The sequence below is a fragment of the Beta vulgaris genome, chromosome 4 (assembly GCF_026745355.1).
Source record: "Beta vulgaris subsp. vulgaris cultivar EL10 chromosome 4, EL10.2, whole genome shotgun sequence".
Classification (NCBI taxonomy): Eukaryota; Viridiplantae; Streptophyta; class Magnoliopsida; order Caryophyllales; family Amaranthaceae; genus Beta; species Beta vulgaris.
In genome coordinates, this window is record NC_079205.1 from 42,911,900 (window position 1) to 42,934,488 (window position 22,589).

General features: G+C 37.8%; 2 protein-coding genes and 1 long non-coding RNA gene across 3 annotated transcripts; all 3 read right to left on the reverse strand.

The window, feature by feature from the left end:
- Positions 1–2,775: 2,775 nt before the first annotated feature.
- LOC104907761 (cysteine-rich receptor-like protein kinase 44) lies at positions 2,776–5,146 on the reverse strand. The gene is made up of 6 exons (XM_057394309.1): positions 4,969–5,146; positions 4,444–4,571; positions 4,149–4,359; positions 3,817–4,048; positions 3,556–3,706; positions 2,776–3,457 (listed from the first exon to the last, which is right to left on the reverse strand). Exons 1-6 carry the CDS (start codon positions 5,120–5,122, stop codon positions 3,068–3,070), a joined length of 1,266 nt encoding a protein of 421 aa, XP_057250292.1. The 5' UTR covers positions 5,123–5,146; the 3' UTR covers positions 2,776–3,067.
- Positions 5,143–6,003, reverse strand: LOC130591151 (cysteine-rich receptor-like protein kinase 25). Its single transcript, XM_057394081.1, has one exon. It carries the CDS (start codon positions 6,001–6,003, stop codon positions 5,143–5,145), a length of 861 nt encoding a protein of 286 aa, XP_057250064.1.
- A 15,492-nt stretch (positions 6,004–21,495) lies between these two features.
- Positions 21,496–22,213, reverse strand: LOC125496985 (uncharacterized). Its single transcript, XR_007273479.2, has 3 exons — positions 22,012–22,213; positions 21,832–21,902; positions 21,496–21,736 (listed from the first exon to the last, which is right to left on the reverse strand). It is a non-coding gene; the product is annotated as an uncharacterized LOC125496985 (long non-coding RNA).
- Positions 22,214–22,589: the final 376 nt, after the last annotated feature.

The following is a 22,589-nucleotide window of genomic DNA, read 5'->3' on the forward strand; positions in this document are numbered from 1 at the left end:
GAAGTGCTACTGGGTTTCGGACATTTTTGAGTAACAAGTCCCAGTTTGTTTTTAGCTTTCAAGGATATTATGCAGGCTCTTTTCCATTGGTTATAGTTGTTGCCATCTAACGGTTCAGGTGATAGGATGTAACTTGGGTGGTCTGCGTGATGAAGAAAAAGGGTATGTGAAGGGTCTATTTTCTGGGTTTCTTCCATTTCACTGGGGAAGATGAAGATAGATAAAGAAAGAAGGAGAAGTGGGTAAAACGGAGATTAATGATAAAAAAAATGAAGGCTTTATCGAGAAACGCGCTCTGATACCATGAAAACTTGAGTGACAAAATGATGATTCCCAGTATTAGGGATGAATATGACGGCGCATGATACGATGATGTTGTGGATATTTGAGCTGTTGTATTAATGAGTGAAATAAAATATACAACCTTAACCTAGAAAAGAGAGAGGAATACTATATATATACATGATGATAAAGTAAACCTAAATAAAAGCTGTAGGCCCAATATACAATGAATAGTTACAATAAGTATGGGCCGAAAGGAAGGAATGTGATATATTCCTTTATAGTGTTTAGTAACTAGTTCTCTCTTCTCTCATAGTATACAAAGTTTTGCACTCTTGCCGTCCTATTTTCCTCGTCAAAATTTTCATTCCCTACATGGGATTAAGGGGGTAAATTATGCAAAAACCTACTATCTCACATATGCTGATATGCAAGCTGCTAAAAGTGTACTCAGGTATTTTATTTAAATGCATCCCCAAGACAAGGAATTTTGCTGGCCTCTAGATCTGCAGCACTACTAACAGACTACACTATGACTAGGAGCTCAACAACTGTCTTTTTTGTGTTGTTAATGTTGGGTGCTTCACCCATTTTATGGAAATATAAGAAACAAGGAGTTGTAACTACTAACTAGATCATCAAGAATTTAGGGCTTTAGCTTTAACTGCACATGCAGTTACTTGATTCACTAACTCGCTCAATGATCTTGGATCGAAGAAACCGAGTCCTGTGATACTTTAAGTGTGATAACAAAGCTGCACTTTCATAGCAACAAATTTAGTCCATCATGATATATAAGACTAAACATGTTGAACTAGACTGTCAATTTTTCAGGGACAAGATATAGCAGATGGAAGCATCAAAACCCCAATATAATCCTTGCCAATATCAGCTAGCTGATTTCTTTCCCAAGCCTATGAACATTTGTCAGCAATCATATATATTGTCCAAGCTTGGTGTTGCTTCCTCGCGCTCCAAGCTTGAGGGGGAGTGCCGAAGTGATGAGATATATGGGATTAATTAGATGTAATTAGTGTCCAACATTTGCTAAGTTGGTGTTTCCATTCAGTCCATATATGCAATTATGTGGTGCTGTGATCATGCATGTGGAATGATATTTGTGCTTTGCTTTGTATATAAGGTCAGGGAGGGCAACACCGCAATGTAAGACTGAATGCATTTATCCAATGTTCAGCAATAAGACAACACTTTCTAGCAATTATTTTGTATACAATAATACAAAGACTTGTTCTAGTCTTCGGAAGCAAATGCTAACAAACGTTTCAGGAACGTTGGTTAAGATAATAAGATCATTATCTGAATCTTCAACATATTTAATCACATCATGACTGACTAGTAGACCAATTTCTATATTTTCCTTTTGACAAGATATACAAATCATGACATACCATTAACAATCCAGTGACCCACTCACCTACCTTCCTTCGTCTGTTCTTCTGACCTTTTCAAACATGGCATAATCCAATCGACACGATAATGCTGTTACAACAAGCTAAATTTTACTTCTTTTTATCTGGTCATGTCAGTGCAGTATATATGTTATGGAAGAGCCAAAACTATGCTTTCAGATTATCTTATGTGTAGCTCATAAAACATAAATTAAAGAGTCAAAACTATGCTCCCCTTTATTAATGCAAGTTTATCTGATGTCAAAAAAAAAAAAAAAAAAAAAAAAAAAAAAAAAAACTATGCCCCCCCCCCCCCCCTAACTAAAACTGGATAGGTAGAAAAGGTTATTGCAAGGAGAGTTCCATATATATGCTTTTGTTGGGTACCCTATAAGTTCAATGGAATACAAACTTCTTGTTAGGAAACAAGTTGTAGTTTGATTTACTGCGGAACAAAATCAATGAAATAATAAAGGTGAGAAAACAATAAAGATGAACAAACAAAGAACACAAGGATTTACGTGGTTCAGTCAAATTTGACCTACGTCCACAGATGGAGGATTAGAGCTTGGAGAAAACCAGAGAGATTAATGCAAGGAGTCCTAAATTTACCAGAGGCTAAAAGTGTTTCTAAAGTTGTGTATATAACAATGTACACCAAGAAGCCCTCTTATAACATAAGGAACCCCGTACAAAACACTAAAAGACAACTCAAAATCGAAAAATCGAAAACCGCGTTGCCGTCCGGCGACAGCCACCCGATCGGGTGGTCGAATTATCCCAAAATACTAATGTCTCGGGCCCGATCAGGCGACGTCCGCCCGGTTGTGTTCATGACGGGCGTCCGATCGGCCGTACCCGCCCGATCCGATCGCACGGGCCTCATGAAACAGCACATGACGAATTTTTCAAGGCACAAAACTTAACACTTCTAACCTTCACAACTACTGTTATAACTTGCATCATTGGCAAGGATGTGAAACTTTATGAAAAAATCTACTCCTAGTACATGATCCTAGTACAATCTACAGCACTCAACTTGATTATATCGAAATTGATGCTCATAGCTAAGGTTGATCAGACAATAGTAATATATTGATGCAGATTATTCATGAGACATTTGTCATCAATCATACATTTTCTATAAGAAGAAACACTAGTAGTACATTTTATAGAAGAGCAACATCAGCTTTATTCAAAGAAAAACTTGTATATCTTCTCTATTAATGATCCAAGGTAGGTGTGCTAAACTTTGAGTTTGCCTTTACATTTGCTGAAGGATCAGAAGAACTAAACTCTCTTTGACTATAGGAGATTAAGATAATGCTACTTTTGCTCTCCAAAGGAATCAAGTCACTTGGAATTTCGGAAAATCATCATCTAGCTGTAGGATATGTATGGGTGAAAGAAACCTCATTAACTGATGAGGCACCAGCAGATGATAATGAAGTCTGGCCATATGTTGGATAATCTGTGTCTGAGTCATTTATCCTCGATACAAGAATTTTCTCCTTTGTTGATACACTTTGTTCATCACTAGAAATCCCCATAAAGTATGCTGGTTTTGAAGGAGAAGAGAGGATTTGTGAACAACCTTCAAGCCTAAGAACTACTTCAGTCATTGTAGGCCTGCATGCCGCTGTTTCTTGCACACAGAGTAATCCTATATGAATGCATCGCTTTATGTCTTCCGCTTGCCCACTTTCCCTTATTAGTATCGGGTCTATCACATCTCCAAGTTGTCCCAATGCCCAACATTTCCATACCTGCGCAAAGTAGTTCTCAGAAAATTGGAAAAAACAAGTACTCTATATTTATTGTTGTCAATCATGTCATTGTTGTTAGTTTATACAGAGTTGCTCACCTTGCTTAACAGGTGCTCAATCCGCTTTGGGTTGCCATATGATGCATTTTTCCTTCCACTAATAATTTCCAAGAGTAACACACCGAAGCTAAACACATCAATCTTTGTCGAAATCTTCCCAAATTTTGCATATTCCGGAGGCATGTAACCACTGCAAAATATCAAATATAGTATATTAAGAAAAATCTCTGCCATACATAAGCAAATAGTCCAGGGCTACTACAAATAAAGATAGTAAATCGTAGTTGATATGATACTCACTAGGTACCAACAATTCTTGAAGCACTTTCCTGGTCTTCAACAAACAATCCAGCTGTCCCAAAATCAGATATTTTAGGATTCATTGATTCATCTAACAAGACATTGCTAGCTTTTAGATCACGGTGAATTATCCTCAACTGAGATTCTTCATGAAGATAAATCAGTCCATGTGTTATGCCTTCAATGATATTGTAACGGATTTTCCAAGTTAGATCCTCCCGTCTGTTTGGATCTATCAAGCATCCACAAGAAATTGAAATTGAATTGACACAAAACAGTATACCATTGGGTAATGAAATAAAGTACGACAAATAAGTTGTATGGTTGAATACCAAATAAAATGTGATCTAAGCTTCCATTGAGCGCCAGTTCATAGATTAAAATACGCTCTTTAGCTCCCAAGCAAAAACCAATGAGCCTAACTAGATTTTTGTGATGAAGCCTAGCCACTAACTGTACTTCATTCTTGAATTCCGCATTTCCATGTGCAGTAGCACGAGTTAGCCTCTTAACTGCAACTAGCTGGCCATTTGAAAGCCTTCCCTATATATATATATGTTGGCATATAATACATACACTTAAAATTTTAGGTTACTCAAATCATTTAGTAGATGAGAGATGTCATACCTTGTAAACTACACCAAAACCGCCTTGTCCAAGCTTGTTGGATTCTGAGAAGTCATCTGTTGCAGCTCTTATTGCTGTAAAGCTGAACTCTAAGCATGACTCGGTGCTATCAACTCCAACTATGTCATCTGTAAGTGTATATTTCAGTGTTACTTGTTATCAGATTTAGACTGATTTTCAGAGCCAACAGTGGTCGTGAGATACGTGAATCTTGTGATCACTAAGAGAATAGTAACATGCACATTAATTTCAATTCAGAATTTTACAATGGTGTACACAATATGATTGAAACTTGCCAGGAGTTCAATGACACGAAATAATTTCTGCTCAATAGAAGAACATTTTCTGCTCCGATTCTGTAAGTTTTTTCCTACCAAAAATTCCACCTTCTTGCAGCATATAATTAATATGATTCTATCTTACTAGTCAATTTAAACTGTATTATTCCCTGCCTTATATAAGAATATAACTTTTGTTAAACAGTTCAAAACTAATGAATCCAACTACTCTATTCCACTTACTCACCTTTCTGGCCGCAACATTGCCTTCTTCTCTTCAAGAAAATCCTAATACCAACTATGAAGACTAATAGTATGACAACAGCAACCATAACTAGGACAATGGTAAACTTAGCTGTCCTTTCTGATTTACGATTTACCCTCTGCACAACAGCAACCATAGCAAGGACTTGTTCATATATTATATTCTGAAACTTCTTTTTTTAACTGATATTAGATAAGCAGCAAACAAACTTTTCCGAGAAGAGGGAGAAACCGGAGGTAATGGAGAAACAGATATTGCAGTGGCAGACTTTTCATAGAAGGGATAGAGTTCATAACGCAGAACACAATTCGCCGTAAAAATCTTAGCTCCTTGCTTTCTGTTACATTTCACAGTACTTTGATTAGCAACGGCTTTCAAGCAGTCAGTACAATCACTCTTAGACATGCTAGGAACACAAAACCCAGCTGCATAGATTGTCAGACGATCACTGAAGTTCGCTTCTTCAGCAGCAAAGTACTGAATATACTGAAATCCAAAAGGAAAAAAAGAAGGCTGAGATCCATCAAGACCAGCTTTGACAGCAAGTTTAGATGTTAAGTTAGCTACTGTATGATCAAACTGAGTTAGGTAATTCTTGGATATAGTGGTAGTATTAAACGAATAATTTAAAGGTTGGGTGGTATAACTGGTATCTGATCCTGAGTATGGGTCGTCGCATTGGATTATACAGCCTGCGTCCACTCCCCAAGCAACAACTGCGTTGTGTGCAGGACAACTGCGGACAACAGTGGAGGCGGTGGTGTTGATGCAGGTGTGACAGGCGTCAGAAGAGATAAGATCTTTACGACAGAGTCCGATACAGTAAGGTTCGTCGTAATCTCTGTAAACACCACCATTGCCCATAACATCATCAGCAAGTGTAAGGAGTTGATCATTTCGCGATGCAAAATAGGAGTTGTTGCTGGCGCAGTAGCAATGGAAGTAAGGATGATCTGCTGCTAATGTTGTTGGGTTGTAGTTTATGATGGCTAACAAGGGCAACAAAAATATCAGCATTTGTGTCACAGAGTTTGTTTTGGTGAGAATGAACCTACAGTGGAAGAAAATAGTTGTTTTTCAGCTCCTTCATTTGATCCTCAACCTGAAGAACCTAGAGTAAGAAAGAAAAATAAAAGATGGTGAAAAGTCGGCATACTCTAGCTGGGTAAAAATTCAAAAAGAGGGACCCCAGAAATCTAGAATTAGTCTCTGGAAATTTTGTGTAAGAGAACAGTCAACTTCTAGCTAAAAATTATGAACTCCATCTTGGATATTCACATACTTCTTCCGTTTTTTTTTTTACTTGTTACTTGTTACTTACACTTTGAGATTTTATACTATTCACAAATTCTACTTTGACCGTCATTTTTGTGATTTATAGTCATTTGAGATATTGTTAGATTCTCTGAGAAGATGACTTGCGAAGGTGTGCTGGTCGTGAGTCGCGACCATCATCACGGGTCGCGACGAGGCGCGTTTCTCGCGTCGCGGGCGACTCGTCGTCGCAAGTCGCGACACTAATCGCGGGTCATGAGCTAGGCTCTATTTGTTCGCGAATCGCGAGGGCGATTTACTTCGTTCGGTTTCTTCTACGACTTACGACTTACGACTTGTATTCTAGACTTCATATAAATATGTTATTTCATATTTAGGGCTTTTTACCACAAATATTAGAGAAAGATTAGTCAAACACACAATAGAGGAGATTAGAGAAAGTCTTTGAGATTCAATTGCATTCAATCGAATATTGGCTATTGTAATTGAGATCATCTCGTTCATAATGAAATAATCTTTCCCCCTGCCTTGAGGACATAGCTGTCGCATTGATAGTGAACCTCGTTAAATCTTGTGTGTTCTTATTTTTTTCTTGTGTTTATTGCTTGCTTAATCGCTTCCGTTGCAACAAACTTGGTATCCAGAGCTTGAGATTAAAATCAGTGTTAGGGTTTTGGGAAGAAGAATACGATGTACTCAAAGATTGATAAGTTTACGGGGAGGAACAATTTCGGGCTATGGCAGATAGAGATGCGTGCTTTGCTGAAGCAACAAGGCATCTGGAAACCTCTTGTCAAGAGTGATAAGAGTGGAGCGGCAGGCGGCCCTAATGAGGCCGAGTTGGAGGCGATGGAGGAGAAGGCTCACTCCACGATTTTGTTGTGCCTGGTAGACGATGTGATCAAGGAGGTTGCAGATGAAACCACTGCAGTTGGTCTATGGGCGAAGTTGGAGAGTCTCTACATGACGAAGTCACTCACCAACAAGTTGCTTTTGAAGCAACAGCTGTTTGTCTTGCGTATGCAAGGAGGTACGTCTCTTAGGGATCATCTAGATCAACTTAATACTATTTTACTTGATTTGCGTAATATAGACGTTAAGATTGAGGATGAAGATGCTGCTTTGATATTGCTTGTTTCACTTCCACATTCATATGAGAACTTTTTTGAGTCATTTGTTGTTGGGAGAGAGATTGTGACCCTAGAGGAGGTGAAGTCAGCACTTTTTATTAGGGAGTTGCGCCATAAGGTGGCAACGACCGAGAGTGGTTGGTGGTAAACTCGGCTAAGGGGAAGGGTCCTAAGAAGAAGAAAAATTCTAAGGGTAAAGGGACTAATCCTAGGAATGTATGTCACTTCTATAAAGAACTTGGCCATTAGAAAAATCAATGTCCCAAGAATCCAAAAGCTTCCAATGCTAACATTGCACAACAGGATACAAAATATGACTCCGAGGAGGACTTAGCACTAGCTGCTGTTGATGTAATACTCTGTATTCTTATTAAGTTATTAGTTATAATTTTTTAAAAGGTTTTATATACAAAAAAGGCTTTTTATTTAGGCCTTTATACACTAGTGGAAAAATGCAGAAGGGCTGCGCTGAAAATGGCATGTAGGGCTGCGCTTTTTGACAGCAATCCTTTCAACAGCAGCCCTTCACTTTTCAAGAAGGGTTGCGCCTGTTAAGTGCAACCCTTCTAAGCTTGAAGGGCTGTGCCTTTTTTACTAGCGCAGCCCTTCTCTTCTAGCTTAGAAGGGCTGCGCTTTTTCCACAAGCGCAGCCCTTCTAAGCTTGAAGGGCTGCTAGCCTCAGGAGCCCTCTAAGCAGGGTGGGCTGCGCTAGTTTCAACTAGCGCAACCCTTTTTCTTTGAAAGGCTGCGCTAGCACAAAAAGCGCAGCCCTTCTAAGAAGAAGGGCTGCGCTTTTTGTAAACTAGCGCAGCCCTTCTCTTATTTTTTTTTTTTTTAATTCCTGCACAGCTAGTGCACACACCCTTGCACCTGCACCCACCCCCCACCCCAGCCCCCACCCACTGCCCACCCCCAGCCCCCACCTCAGCCCCACCCCGCACCCACCAGCCACCCCACTGCCCACCCCCAGCCCCACCCACTGCCTCTGCCCACCCCCACCCCACCCCTGCCCACCCCCTGCCACACCCCTGCACACCCTCCAAGCCCACCCCACCCCCACCACCCCACCCCCACCCAAAACCTCCCTTGGACAAAAAAAAATGCAAATTGCAATACGATAATATATGACAAGTGGAGAAAGGTAATAATTAACTTCAAATATATTTAATAATGTAAAAAGTGTACATAGGATTGATAGAAACTATACATTCGAGCTAAATCTCATCCTATGCAATCATCGGTAATGTGGGACGCCAACTTATCCCGAACTTCATCAATTTCTTCTTTGGTGAAGTTCCTCAAACGTGGTGTGGAATTCGCATAAACCTTGCAAAACAACCAAGGAATAAACACATATAAGAATTCAATCATTTTACCGTAGTTAGTACTTCTAAAAATGACATATACCTTCCCGAAATTCAATAAAATCAAATGCAAGCCTAAAAGTCTACACACTAGTTATAATATATCTCATATAATCATGTTCAAAAAAATTTGTGGGTTAAATGACTTAATAAGTACATTTTGGGAGCGAAAAGGCCAAAATAGGCCGGAAATGGCCTTTTCGTTCCCGAAATGCAACCAACAACAAATGCAAGCCTAAGAATCTACATACTAGTTATATTATGCCTCATATAATCATGTTCAAAGAGAATTTGGGGTTAAATCACTTCATAAGTACATTTTGGGAGCGAAAAGGCCAAAATAGGCCGGAAATGGCCTTTTCGTTCCCGAAATGCAACCAACAACATATGCAAGCCTAAGAATCTACATACTAGTTATATTATGCCTCATATAATCATGTTCAAAGAGAATTTGGGGTTAAATCACTTCATAAGTACATTTTGGGAGCGAAAAGCCAAAGGCCAAAATAGGCCGGAAATGGCCTTTTCGTTCCCGAAATGCAACCAACAACATATGCAAGCCTAATAATCTACATACTAGTTATATTATGCCTCATATAATCATGTTCAAAGAAAATTTGGGGTTAAATCACTTCATAAGTACATTTTGGGAGCGAAAAGGCCAAAATAGGCCAAAATAGGCCGAAAATGGCCTTTTCGTTCCCGAAATGCAACAAACAACATATGCAAGCTTAAAAATCTACACACTAGTTATATTATGCCTCATATAATCATGTTCAAAGAGAATTTGAGGTTAAATCACTTCATAACTACATTTTGGAGCGAAAAGGCAAAATAGGCCGGAAATGCAACAAACAACAATTGGAAACCTAAAAGTTACATACCTTTCGAAGATCACCAACATCTTTGCAATAGTTGACGATATCGAGCATGAACCTCATGACGTAATACCCACACGCACGTCCACCTTCTTGTACCGGACACTAAAATTCACCAAAGATGCAATAAATGACATGTTAGATGTGTATTATGTGTTTCTATAAAAGGATGCAAAAAATTACTCATGTTACCTCGACTAAATACCAAACAGGAGGTTTTGTTGTCGAAGTCCAGATGCAGTAATCCCTTCATCACACTACATCAATACATTATTATAAGATTAGATGTACATTTAATATTTAATAAGCTAAGTGTGCATATAGTTTCGATTAGGCTACCTATTTAACAATGATTTGACTAGTAAGGACCGTATTGTTCCTTTACGCAAAGAATCAAAGTGGTAGACTTCGTTACGTGACAAACATATTGCAATCAGTGTCCAATGGTTCCTACAACAATAAAAATGTTATTATTATCGTAGAACAACAACTAATAGGTCAATTTAATTAAATAATAAAAAGTGAGTTTAAGAAGCATACGATTCAATGTAAGGAAGAAGAATGATCTTATATCCACTACGAGAACATGCGTTCAAAGAATCCTTGAGATATGCTTTCACCTCCTTTTCGTTTTGTACGCAACTGTTATCTCGTACAAAGCTTGGACATAACCAACCAAACATTGGCTGACTAGATTGCCTCAAATCATTGTATAATAGCCTGAGAATTCATATTGATAAAAATAAAACTTACTTATTATGGAAGTTATTATTAGTTGGATTGAATACTACTTAATTAAGGCATATATGTATATTTATTAATTTAATATACTAATAAAGTATTACCTCATGAATGTTTGTATATGGAAACATTCAACTCTTCCCAAGTAAGAATTCTTTAATATCACCTTAGAAATGAAGGTCGATGTTTCCTAATGTAGTGGAATTGGTGGTCCGACAACTTAATCTCAATCATTGCTTCATCGTCTGCATCGCTAACGCACTCATGTAGCCAGAAGCACGGTTGAGTAAGGCCTTGCACCACCTCCATATCCGTAATGAGTGGAGACTTTGCCGTAGACACTTACTTTCTCCACTTGGGCACGTCGGCCTCCCTGAGGTGAAGCTACCTTCTTTCCCTTCCTGTCGGCCTTCCCCGAACCCTAGTAATTAGTTAAATTAAAAGATATTACTGACAATCATATATAGGAACTATAAAAGAAAACTATGTATATAACTTATGTTAATCATTGTACCTGATCTGATAACCGCACCAATGCACGCGGCCATAGAAATAAACTGCCAAGGGCATCAGCAATAACTTACAACCAACTCCTGCATTCGGCAGCGGAAGAGGAAATGCTTCGAAACCGGGCACAATGTCTGAAACGCTGACCACATAGTGAATATCAGCGACTGGCTGGTTGTGCAATCGTACCCGGTCCCTAGGGGGCTGTCAGATCCATAAGCACGATAATGAAACTACCATGACCATCTCCTTGATTTAATAGCTCACATGGTGTCTCTTCCTTTAAAAAAAAACTCTATTCATAGTTAGTCTATGAAACAACATATTTAAGAACAATAGTTGTGATATTAAATGATTACCGTGAACTCCGGATTGGATGAGGTGCGTAGGAACAGGCTGCGTGGAACCATGCCCTGCGGAAAGCACCAAAAGTCGGTAAGCCCATCTGCGCCAAAATGGCGTTGAAATTCTGAGTCATCTCCGCTCTGAGCTCCTCCCGAATTGGGCTTTCATAGCCTCCACATCTATGGCAGCTGCTGAATTGACACTAGAGGCACTGGATTTGACGTAGAGGTGTATTGATCACCATACACCTTTCTCACCCCGAGGCGGACACCTCCTACGCCCCTCACACGTCCATACTGGTCCCGTCCTAGAGTCTCGTGTAAGGCATCAACTTGTCCTCTAGGAGTGAACTCACCAGTTGCCTCCTTTTCCTTCAAGCCAATCTGCATAAGGATAAGAGAGAAATACTCGTGAGCGCACAAGTTATATTATTATGTATACCTTATCAAAAACTTATAATATGTACTTACAATGGCATTAGCTATCTGTTTTGTTCCGGGATCAGGTATGACTCTCTGTCCCTTTGCATCAACCCCATGCATGGAACACCACCAATCGAGCGCTCTATCTGGTTGCCGCTGTGCAACTGTCGTCGTAGAGCTAGTGCCCGATGCGTGGTCGACGCAATCGTGGGGTAATGGTATACATCCACGATTCTCTCGCCTGACCATACGACTGAGAACCCAGATGGTGATAGTCTTCCTAGCTTTTGCATTCGCGCTATTTTTCTCACGAGATGCCTGAAACACACAAATATAAACAAAGGTTAGATATGTGTTATACAATAATATTGGATCTAAAAGTATTAAATCTTAGCTAGTAAAAATATTCTTACAACAGCTTTGGGGTTGTTTTTTGTGCAACAAATGCATGCCACTCCTCAGCTGTGATATGCCTCCATATCTGATATGGAAGCTTGGAGGGCGCCTCAAATGATGTGTCCGTGAAGCCTCAGAAGAAGGTGTTGCTCCCCCGTCGTAGATTTTCTTCTTCTTTGTTCCCCCGACTTTTCTCCGCTTCGTGATCCACCCCGACACTAGCTTGGCCTTGAAGTCTCGGAACCTCTGGGCAACCGCGGATAGAAACACATTCTTCTTCGCTTCATCATTTGGAATATGGAATTGATTCTACAAAGAACGCATTTCACAAATTAGTAAATATTACATAGTATATTTAACTAAAGTGTTAAGATTCTAAACGTAATTGTACGCGAATCTTACCATAGTATCTTCCCAAATCATCTTCTTCAAAGACTGGGGACCTCTTTCCATGAGTGGAGAATGGAGAGCTTATGCATGCAAATCCCAATTTGCATGACATACTTTTGACGCCATTTTCCACAAGGTTGTCCCAAATAATCGTAATCCAAAGTCATTAGGGTGGTTTCCCTAGTGACTTTGTAGGTCCCCTTCCTTTCCTCTTTTTCGTCTCCAAGTTCTTACTTGGTCTTTGTAAACCTTTTTCTTCACGGCGAGCCATAACCAATTGCCGCTTTTCCTTTTTGTAATCGAAACACTCATCATCGGTAGGGTGGGCAGCAGGGGGAGGGGGGTGTGCAGGGGGAGGGGGTGGGCAGCAGGGGAGGGGGGTGCAGCAGGGGGGGAGGGGGGTGGGCAGCAGGGGGGTACTCCTTTTACTAGGTACAACAATTAACCACATTCACGTAGACCACTTCCACATTCATATTCTTCCTCATTATCAACATCACCAATACCGAGGATACTCCTTTTACCAGGTACAACAATTGACCACTTATGATCAGCAGGATCAGTTACAAAAAATACTTGCTTGACTTGTGATGCAATTACAAATGGCTCCCCAGTTTCACGTAGACGACTAAGGTCAACAAGAGTGAAACCACAAGGATCATCGTTTCTTACACAACGTCGATTATTGTCAACCCACGTGCAACACAAGAGGCAAATATTAAAAGTACAGTAGTCCAGCTCCTATATTTCTTGTATTCGCCCATAATAGTTGCTTTCAGCATGTACAGGCGACTTATCTTTCGAGCTTGCATATTGTGTAGACGACGCCACAAGTGAAACACCACTATTTTGTTGCGATCTTGACTTCAGATCTTGACGTTCAGTCCAAAATGTATACCCATTAATATCATAACCCTCATAAGAGCGTACAGCTTCACGAGGACCAAATGTTAACCACTTGACTGTTTCAGGAACACTTTCATCCAAATCATTGAGTACTCGTTTATGAAACCAATCAATGAAAGTCTTGTTATGCATTTGCGTCAATGCCCTCACTCCTTTTCCAGGATTGCTAACACGTAATTCCTCCATATGTTCACTTAAATAAGGATGGACATCTGGTACGTGATGCAATACAAATAAGTGAGCTTGTTTACGCTTTTCTACGGAAGGTGTGATCAATTTTGAACCAATTGTACCCTAGCCCTCAAGTCTGCCCTCGTGTCGGGATGTCGGAAGTCCAACAGGATCAACACTAGCAAAATACTCAGCCACAAAATTAGCGATCTCTTCACCCACAATCCTTGAATTATACTACCTTCTGGTTGTGCAGGATTCCGAACTTTAACCTTCAAAATTCCCATATATCTCTCAAAAGGATAGCACCACCTCAAAAACACTGGACCACACAGCTTAATTTCTTGAACTAGATGGACAATGAGATGGACCATAATGTCAAAGAATGCGAGGGGGGGAATACATCTCAAATTTGCATAGAGTTTCAACTACTCTGGACTGCAAGGAATCGAGGATCGAGGGGTCTAGGACTTTGCTGCAGATTGAATGAAAAAATGAACACAGTTCTGTAATGGTGTGCCTCACATGCTTTGGAAGTATCCCACGAATTGCAATCGGTAAGAATACTTGCATCATGACATGACAATCGTGCGATTTCATACTCGATAACTTCAACTCACCATTTAAGGTAACAAAGCGCTTCATATTCGATGAGTAGCCAGTAGGGACCTTAATGCCATATAATGACTCGCAAAAAATCCGTTTCTCTGCACGCAACATCGTGTAACAAGCTGGTGGCAAATAATTCTTCTCCGAATCCTCCACCTTTTTACTTTTCTGAGTTTCATCATCAACCCTTTCCTCCCCTCTTTTTTTCTTCCTTCCGTCCCTTTTCTGAGCCCACAACTCTGGTCGAATCCCCTCTTTTTCCAGGTAAAGTCGTGACGCCTTAACATCTTTTGTCTTGCCCGGAATATTCATAAGTGTCGCGATAATAGCTTCACAAACATTCTTCTCTATGTGCATGACATCCAAACAATGTCTGACCTTTAGATCTTTCCAATATGGGAGTTTCCAAAAAATGGACTGTTTTTTCCATAATCCTGTAGGTCGATCAGCCTCACTAGCAGGTTTACCAAAGACTGTTTCAATGCCCTTCACCTGATTATAAACTTTAGTACCAGTTAATGGTCTATGAGCAACTTCTTCTTCAATCGTCCCATCGAATGCCTTCTTCTTAAACCGATAGGGATGGTCGCGGCTGAGGAGCCTTCGTGTGCACATATACACATGTTGCAGCCCTTAAGGTGTGTAGATTTCATGTCATCTAAACAAATCGGGCAAGGTTGTTTTCCTTTAGTCTTATACCCAGATAAGTTCCCATAAGTGGATAATCGTTCATAGTACAAAAAAGCATGGCACGCAGAGTGAACATCTCATTAGCATACGCATCAAATACTAACACTCCTTCGTTCCACATCTTCTGTAAATCTTCAACAAGCGGCTGAAGGTATACATATATGTCATTTCCAAGTTGTTTGGGCCCCGATATAAGAAGCGACAGCACCATGTACTTGCGTTTCATGTACAACCAAGGAGGCAAGTTGTAAACCACTAAAACTACTGGCCATGTACTATGCTGCGAGCTAAGATTGCCAAAAGGGTTCATGCCATCCGTACATAATCCAAGCCTCAGATTCCTATCCTCATTACCAAATGACTTATGCACCCTGTCGATAGTTTTCCACTCAGTCGAATCAGCCGGATGCTTGAGCAGACCGTCTTTCTTCCTACGATCTGCATGCCACCTCAAATTCTTCGCATCTCCTTTAATTGAGAACATGCGCTTAAATCTAGGTATTATGGGTAGATACCACAACACCTTGGCTGGTGGTCCTTCACTACCTCCAGCTCCGTCACGCTTGTACCTCGACAATCCACAACGTGGACACTCATGTAAATGCTCATACTCATTACGATAAAGCACACAATCGTGAGGACAAGCATGTATCCGCTCGTACTCTAAACCCAAAGGACACATCAGCTTCTTCGCATAATAATACGACTTTGGCAGTTTATTTCCATCAGGGAGCATCTCAGCTAAAACTTCCAACAACGATGTGAAACTAGAGTCCGTCCAACCAGCATTCGACTTAATGTTGAACAGTGTTACCACCGCGAAAAGTTTGGTGTACTTTGTACAACCTGGATACAACGGCTTTTCAGCAGCCTGAGACATAGACTCAAAAATACGAGGTCGTCTACACGACTGATCTTCAACCTCGTGTATCATCTCATCTACCCGATCCCCATCGTCATCTCTTCTACACGACTGATTTTCAGCCCTTTACATAGTAGGGCTGCACCTTTTTAAAAAGCGCAGCCCTTTTCAAAGTGAAGGGCTGTGCTTTTTAAAAAAGCGCAGCCCTTCTCAAAGTGTAGGGCTGCGCTTTTTAAAAAAAGCGCAGCCCTTCTGTTTTGTAGGGCTGCGCCTTTTTACAAAAGCGCAGCCCTTCATCAATAGGGCTGCGCTTTTGATAAAAGCGCAGCCCTTCTTGCGCAGCCCTTCTGTTTTTTCCCCCTAGTGATATTAAATTATGAGTTTTTCAAATAATTCTAGCCCAAATTATATATTGGGCCTAAGTTCACAAATCTAATCCAAGTAATTGGTTAATAAAAGTAATGGGAATAACAACAATCGTAGTCAATCTGAAAATGGAAAGTCTAAGAGGGTTTACTACTGCAAAAGATGTCCAAGAAACCACCCAGGGAAAGAGTGTGAAGGAAACATGGTAACTTGTCGGATCTGTAGTAAGTTAGGCCATAGAGAATATGAGTGCTTCCAGAAAGACTCAACATCAGCAAATCCTAAGTCAACCCAGAATCAGCAAGTTAGGCCTTTTTTTTTAATTTATTTAAATTCATGGGGTTTTGTCAATTTTTTTAAAAAATTATTTAAATTTATTGTGTTTTGTATGTTATTCTGTGCGTTTCAATCTAAGACCACAATGCACATGGTAGTCTGGAGTCCACCAACAAATTTGCGCTTCATATTGGCACAAGTAATTTCAGTGTGGAAAGTGAAAGTAAGGATTATTCAATTCTTATAAGTGAAATATGGCTAAACTAGAAGTAGGAGTTGAAATGTCAGTTCTATTACTAATTTAAAAGTCAGTTTTTATTTAGTTATTAATGTGAATGAAAAATTAGTAGACACGTGACTATAATGTCAGAACTTACAAGCAGATCATTTTACCGTTAAATTGTGCTTAGGCACATATTGTAGCAATTCTCGTAAAGCATGCGATTAATATAGTTTAGCGACTTTTATCTATTTGTGTCTTTTAGTTGATATGACATATTGGCTGACTGTCTATCTCACTCCCTATTTGCTTCTCCATGCATTTCAGGATTGTAACTTATAGGCGGGTATTGAAATTACAAACTTGCAACTGGTATGCCACTTGATGCATACTATATGGTGCATATATGTGTCTCAATCAAATCAATATAGCGAGCTTATTTTGTTTAGGTCTTACCCCGCATCAAGATCAACTACAAATCGAGTATTATATATGTAAAGGTATACAAGTTAAAAGCTAAAATAATTGTTGGTTATTAACAATCAAAGCAAAGGCCTAATTCATACTTTCACCCAAACCCTAAATATGAGACTACTCACTAATTATATAGAATATATAAACATAAAAATCTGAAATCTATAACTAATTTTGGGTTAAACATGATTTACAAATAATTAATAAAATAAAATAAGTAATTATGAATCTATAAACTATAAGATCAAGAATTATGGAAGAAGAGAGAATAACAAATAAAAGAATGAATAAAAACTGAAAACTTGTAAATTAAATTAATCAAAATACCTTGGAGATGTAAAAATCAACAAATCTTAACCAACTCTTCTAACTTTCAAAAGCAACCGTCTGATGAATGTTGCGGGCGCACCTTAGTAATTGGTGCGGGCGCACTAAGCCCTCTTCCCAAATCTTCCCCTTCTTCTCTCGTTTGGTGTGGACTAGGCAAGACTATGGTGCGGGCTCACCATGTCTTCAATGAGGCCCCTCATCAAGCAATCTATTATCATTTCTCCCAACTTACAACCATCATATATTGTCGCACCTACAATCAAAATACGACAATTATACGATAAACATACATGCACTAGAAATTCGATCAAAAACTATTGTTGTATAATATGAGGACTATAAGAGGGGGGTTGAATTATAGTGAGAGAATAAGCTATACTTTTTGCGGAATTAAAAGTAAACTTGGGAACAAACAATGGGAACACGAGAGATTTAGCGAGGAAAAACTTCCTAGGCCTAGTAGGAAGAAACAACCTCGACCACAAGGGATTTTAAAACAACTTTCCACTATAATAGGCCAAAACAACTCTGATTACAACCTATTACTTTTTTCTCGATTCTCAACTTAAGTCATTCAACTCAAGCTCCCAATGACAGTTCCCACAACTGACGTTCCTATCAAACTTCACTAGAAGTTCCTTTCTCTTTCTCTTGCTTCACTCAAAGCTTCTCAAACTTACTAGAGTTCACTCAAACCCTTTTTCTCAAAATTACACTTTGTAAAACAATGGAAGAGTAATAAACTCGATTAATGTAAGTATGAATTCTCTTAAGGAAAAGGCACTGACTCTTTTAGACAACTAAAACAAATTAGCTAAGTCAGACACACTTTTGTTCTAAGGTTTTAGGCGCCTATTTATAGACAATTAAGACAAGACATTTATCCACTAATTAATCCACTATCCCATGATCTCCATGACTTTAATTAATTAAACAATTTAAATTAAATATTCCTTGTTAGATAATTAACCCACTAATCCACTACTTAACTAAATAAGAGAAGCAGTAACATATTACGTGATTTTACAAACTTGAGGAATAATTAAACTTATTTAAATTAAATACTACTTGGGAGATAATTAAGTAAGCCACTAAATCCACAAACTACAAAAACATGTAGTAGTAGCTTTAGGCGTGTAATCTCATTTTTAGAAAATAAATAAATTATTTACTTTAGCTAGATTTTAGGAAAATATCTTTTAAAAATAACTTTAATAAAAACAAAAATCAGTTTTATATTTCAAAACGAAATCTTTTAAAATCGGAAAGATATTTTATTTTGAAAACAAACGGTTAGATATTATTCTAAATAAAAATCCGAAAATCAATTTTAAAATCTTTTCCTAACAACCTAAAAACAAATTCCCTAAAATAGTGGATCTTAATTAAAACAGCCCTAAAAACTCTAACTAACATATTAGGCGCACACTTAGAGTTAGGCGCACAACTTTAGAGTTATTTTAGGTGTTCCGAAATCAGTTTTAAGTCTTGTTCCCTAATCTTGTTCCTAACAATGCCAGGTCTGCTCCTGTCATGGGAACAGAACCAAGTTAATTCCTTTGAGAATTCACCACGAACTTAATTGAGCTTTCACTTAACCTTAACATGAAGATAATAAATACATCCTAATCTCCTTTTGATTCTTCATTCCATGTATGCTTGATTCTTCATCACCTCGACCATCTTTACTTCGATCTTTGATTAATTCTCCGTTTTAATCTTCAATCAAGTATTCTCTTTGCTCGAGAATGAATTACCTAGCAACAACATAAATAAAATATATTATGTCTTTTGTGGTTAAGTCATCTTCAAAACTCAAGGGTCAACAAAAAACTATTGAAAATCTCGCAAAATGGCAGTATGATCAAGTGAATTGAATAGAAGGGGAAAAAGATAAGAAAAGGGAGAAATAAGATCAAAATGAACTAAAAAGAGTCTATAAAGTACTTTAGAAACACATTTATCAGCCACTATTAGGGATAATCTTGTAGTACATTCATTTTTAAATAATCGTTACACTTTGACTTTTGACATTTTTTTAGAAGTTGATCAATTTCAAAATCTCTAATTTATTAAATAAAATTAACAATTATTTTAATTTTTTTTTACCTATTTTCGCACGCATCGCATGCGTATAGAACTAGTATTAATATATTAAAAGGCGTTCCTAAGAATGTCTATGTATCGAACACGTGACATTTGAAATGAAAAATGAGAGTTTAACCATTGATCCAGCATAACATCATTATTTAGTATTTCAAAATAAAATATAATAAGATCTTGTAATTATATTTCACTAGTTTTATATGCACACGATGTGTGCGAAAATACGTAGAAAATTATTATTTTACGGGATGTAGAAAATTATTTTTTAAGGGAATTGTTGACGGTTTTCTTTTTGTAATGCTTTTTTTTAATCTTTTTTTTTTTTACTTTTTTAATTAATTAGTGTAACAACCCCACATTTTCAAAAATCATAATTACCTTTTTCGTGTGTCATGGACACATATTTAATCTAAGTGGGGCTACCACAAGCTGCAGGTAACACTAGATTTACAACAATCATACTTAAGATAGCGCACTTTATAAACATTATTATTACAAACCATCGATTTATAATCCTTAAAAGAAACCATTCAAAATACTTATACAAATATATATATATATATATATATATATATATATATATATATATATTATATATATATATATATATATATATATATAATATATAATATATATATATATTGCGTATTTATAGCAAAATGCTTTCCAGTGAAAGATGGGGTCGACTAAGAAGCAAACAACAACAAAAAGACTTCACAAAATGTTGCTAACCCACGCGACCATGGCAAACTTAAAGAAGTAGTTTCCCCACCTCCTTTGATCTTCCTGCAACAATTACACTCCTGCCCCACCAGGACAGGTTCAAGAACAAATATCAACAGACAGTTGAGTACAAAAGTCCACCCCAAAATTCATGTTTGGTGGCTTATATGTCATGAAATCTAGTTGTGTTAAAATAAAATCAATGCATTTCACAAATAATACATTTACCAATACTGGAATCAATATTCATGTGCAAAACTTTAGAGTGATAAAAATGTATATCATGAAGATCACCATTCGAGTCATTCAACTTCCTCAAATCAAAACATTATTATACTTGGGTAAAGTGAACACGAGTAGAGAGGGGCTCCTATACAAGGGCCGACTATCTCTAAACTATTGGAGGTCGTCCCCACCGTTTAAAATTTTATGCTTGCAAGCCTTAACTAGGACATGTCCCATTCTTATTATTTGCTGGACTTCACCCACCCAGCGAGGGTTCGAAAGGAGATCACCCATCCTCCAAGGGTTGTTGTTCATACCATACCTTACTAGGTACCGGCCTTTACCCATTTCCATTTATAATCTATTTATATCTGTAGTTTAAATATATAGTACATCACTACCTCACTTGAAAGAACATATATTCATCCATAAGAAGAGGAAAAGGAGGAGTCACACTCATCCTAGTATTACCATTGTTTTAATGTACTAAACCTTACGTGAAATTCCTCGTTTAATAATTGAATTTTTCCCATGTTGATGAAAGGTAAAACTTTTTAGAAAATAGTCAAACTATGCTGGTTGTACAAAATATGCATATACCTAGGTATCTAGCTTGCTCATTTAAACCTCCTTTACAAAGTAAACTAGTTTGAACATATAAACTTTCGTCAGAAATTTCAGCATAAAAAGTAGCATTAAAATGGTTCTAACTTCCTGCTCAGGAGTCCAAATCGAGAAATTTCAGACCTATCCTCAAGAATTTTTCGTTACGAACTTTTCTTCGTGAAATAGAAAAAGGCTAAAAACCACGTTTCGGGGGTCAAAACTTCGATTTACAGTAACAGGTCACATGAAATCCGAAAACAATACTCAACACTTTATTAAAATCCTAAAAATTTCCTTTAAAGAGAACTTTTATTTTAAATTATGAGTGAAGGAAAAGACTTCTAAATCTGTAAAAGAAAGTTATCACCTAAAAGAAATAATATTATACTTTTATTTATCCACAATTTGCATAATAATACATACTTTTATCAAAACTCATTTCCATTATAATAGAGTGACTTCCTTAATTCTCCTCTTTCATGGATGAACCCAAGAGTATTTATAACTCAAAATCAATCACATGCAAGTGAAATCTTAACTCAAAATTTAACATGCATGAACTATTTTCATCAATTTGATAAAAAAAAAACATAATTGAACTACCACACATCAAAATTTCACCAAAGCTAAAGAGAGTAAATAAAGAGGGTGTTCTTATGTACCTTAATCTCCTTGATCTATCACTCAATTCGTTTTCCTAAGCTCCTTTTACCTCCAAAGACTTTAAACTCCAAGTTCCTACATAGTTTTATCAATGCATGCCATTAGTTTCATGAGCTAAGCTTACATCCAACTTTAAATATGTTCTTCTACTTCCTTTACATTTTTCTTACCTTGTATGAGGATGATTCTTCAAAATCTTCTTATTTTTCCTACAAAGATCTTTACTCCTAGACTCCTTTTTCTGCAAGATTTCAATCAAATACTAGATTAGGGTCCTTTGAAGAAAATTTTTTCCAAAGAAATGCTCATAAGGGACGAAGAGGAGAAAGGAAAAGAAAGAGGAATTGCACCTCTTATTTCTGGCGGGTGCATGCAATGGGGAAAAGGGAAGTGGGCAAAGTTATTTCAATCTAATTTAGGGGCTTTGGAAGTTGGGGTGTCACCCTAGGGTTGTTCCCTACCCATTGAGAATCCCAATCTTCTCTTTCCTCATAAGTTTAATGAGATATCCTTCATTTTATGGGTTGCTGTCCAGCAGCTCCTAACTCACTTAATCATGTGTTTGGGGCCTAAAAACCCCTTCCTAGCCCAACCAAAAGATGTACACTAGTAGCCCACACATGGTAGGGCATATTACAAGTGTTTTTAGAGTTTCCTTCCTTTATTCATGGCCCTAAAGTGATGTTACTTCCAAAGTCTCAAATCTAAGATAGAACTTGGTTTCATTTTTTTTTTCTAGAGTTTATTTTACTCCTTCCATCCTCCTAGGAACAATTTATTACCCCTTTACCATAGGTAATTGAACACTTTCACTTGTCCTTCAGTGATCATAAGAAAATTTAATTATAATAACATTACGAATATGCACATATGCTATTATTGGTACGCACATGGAGAATGATCGAGATGTTTTTTTTTTTTAAGGTTA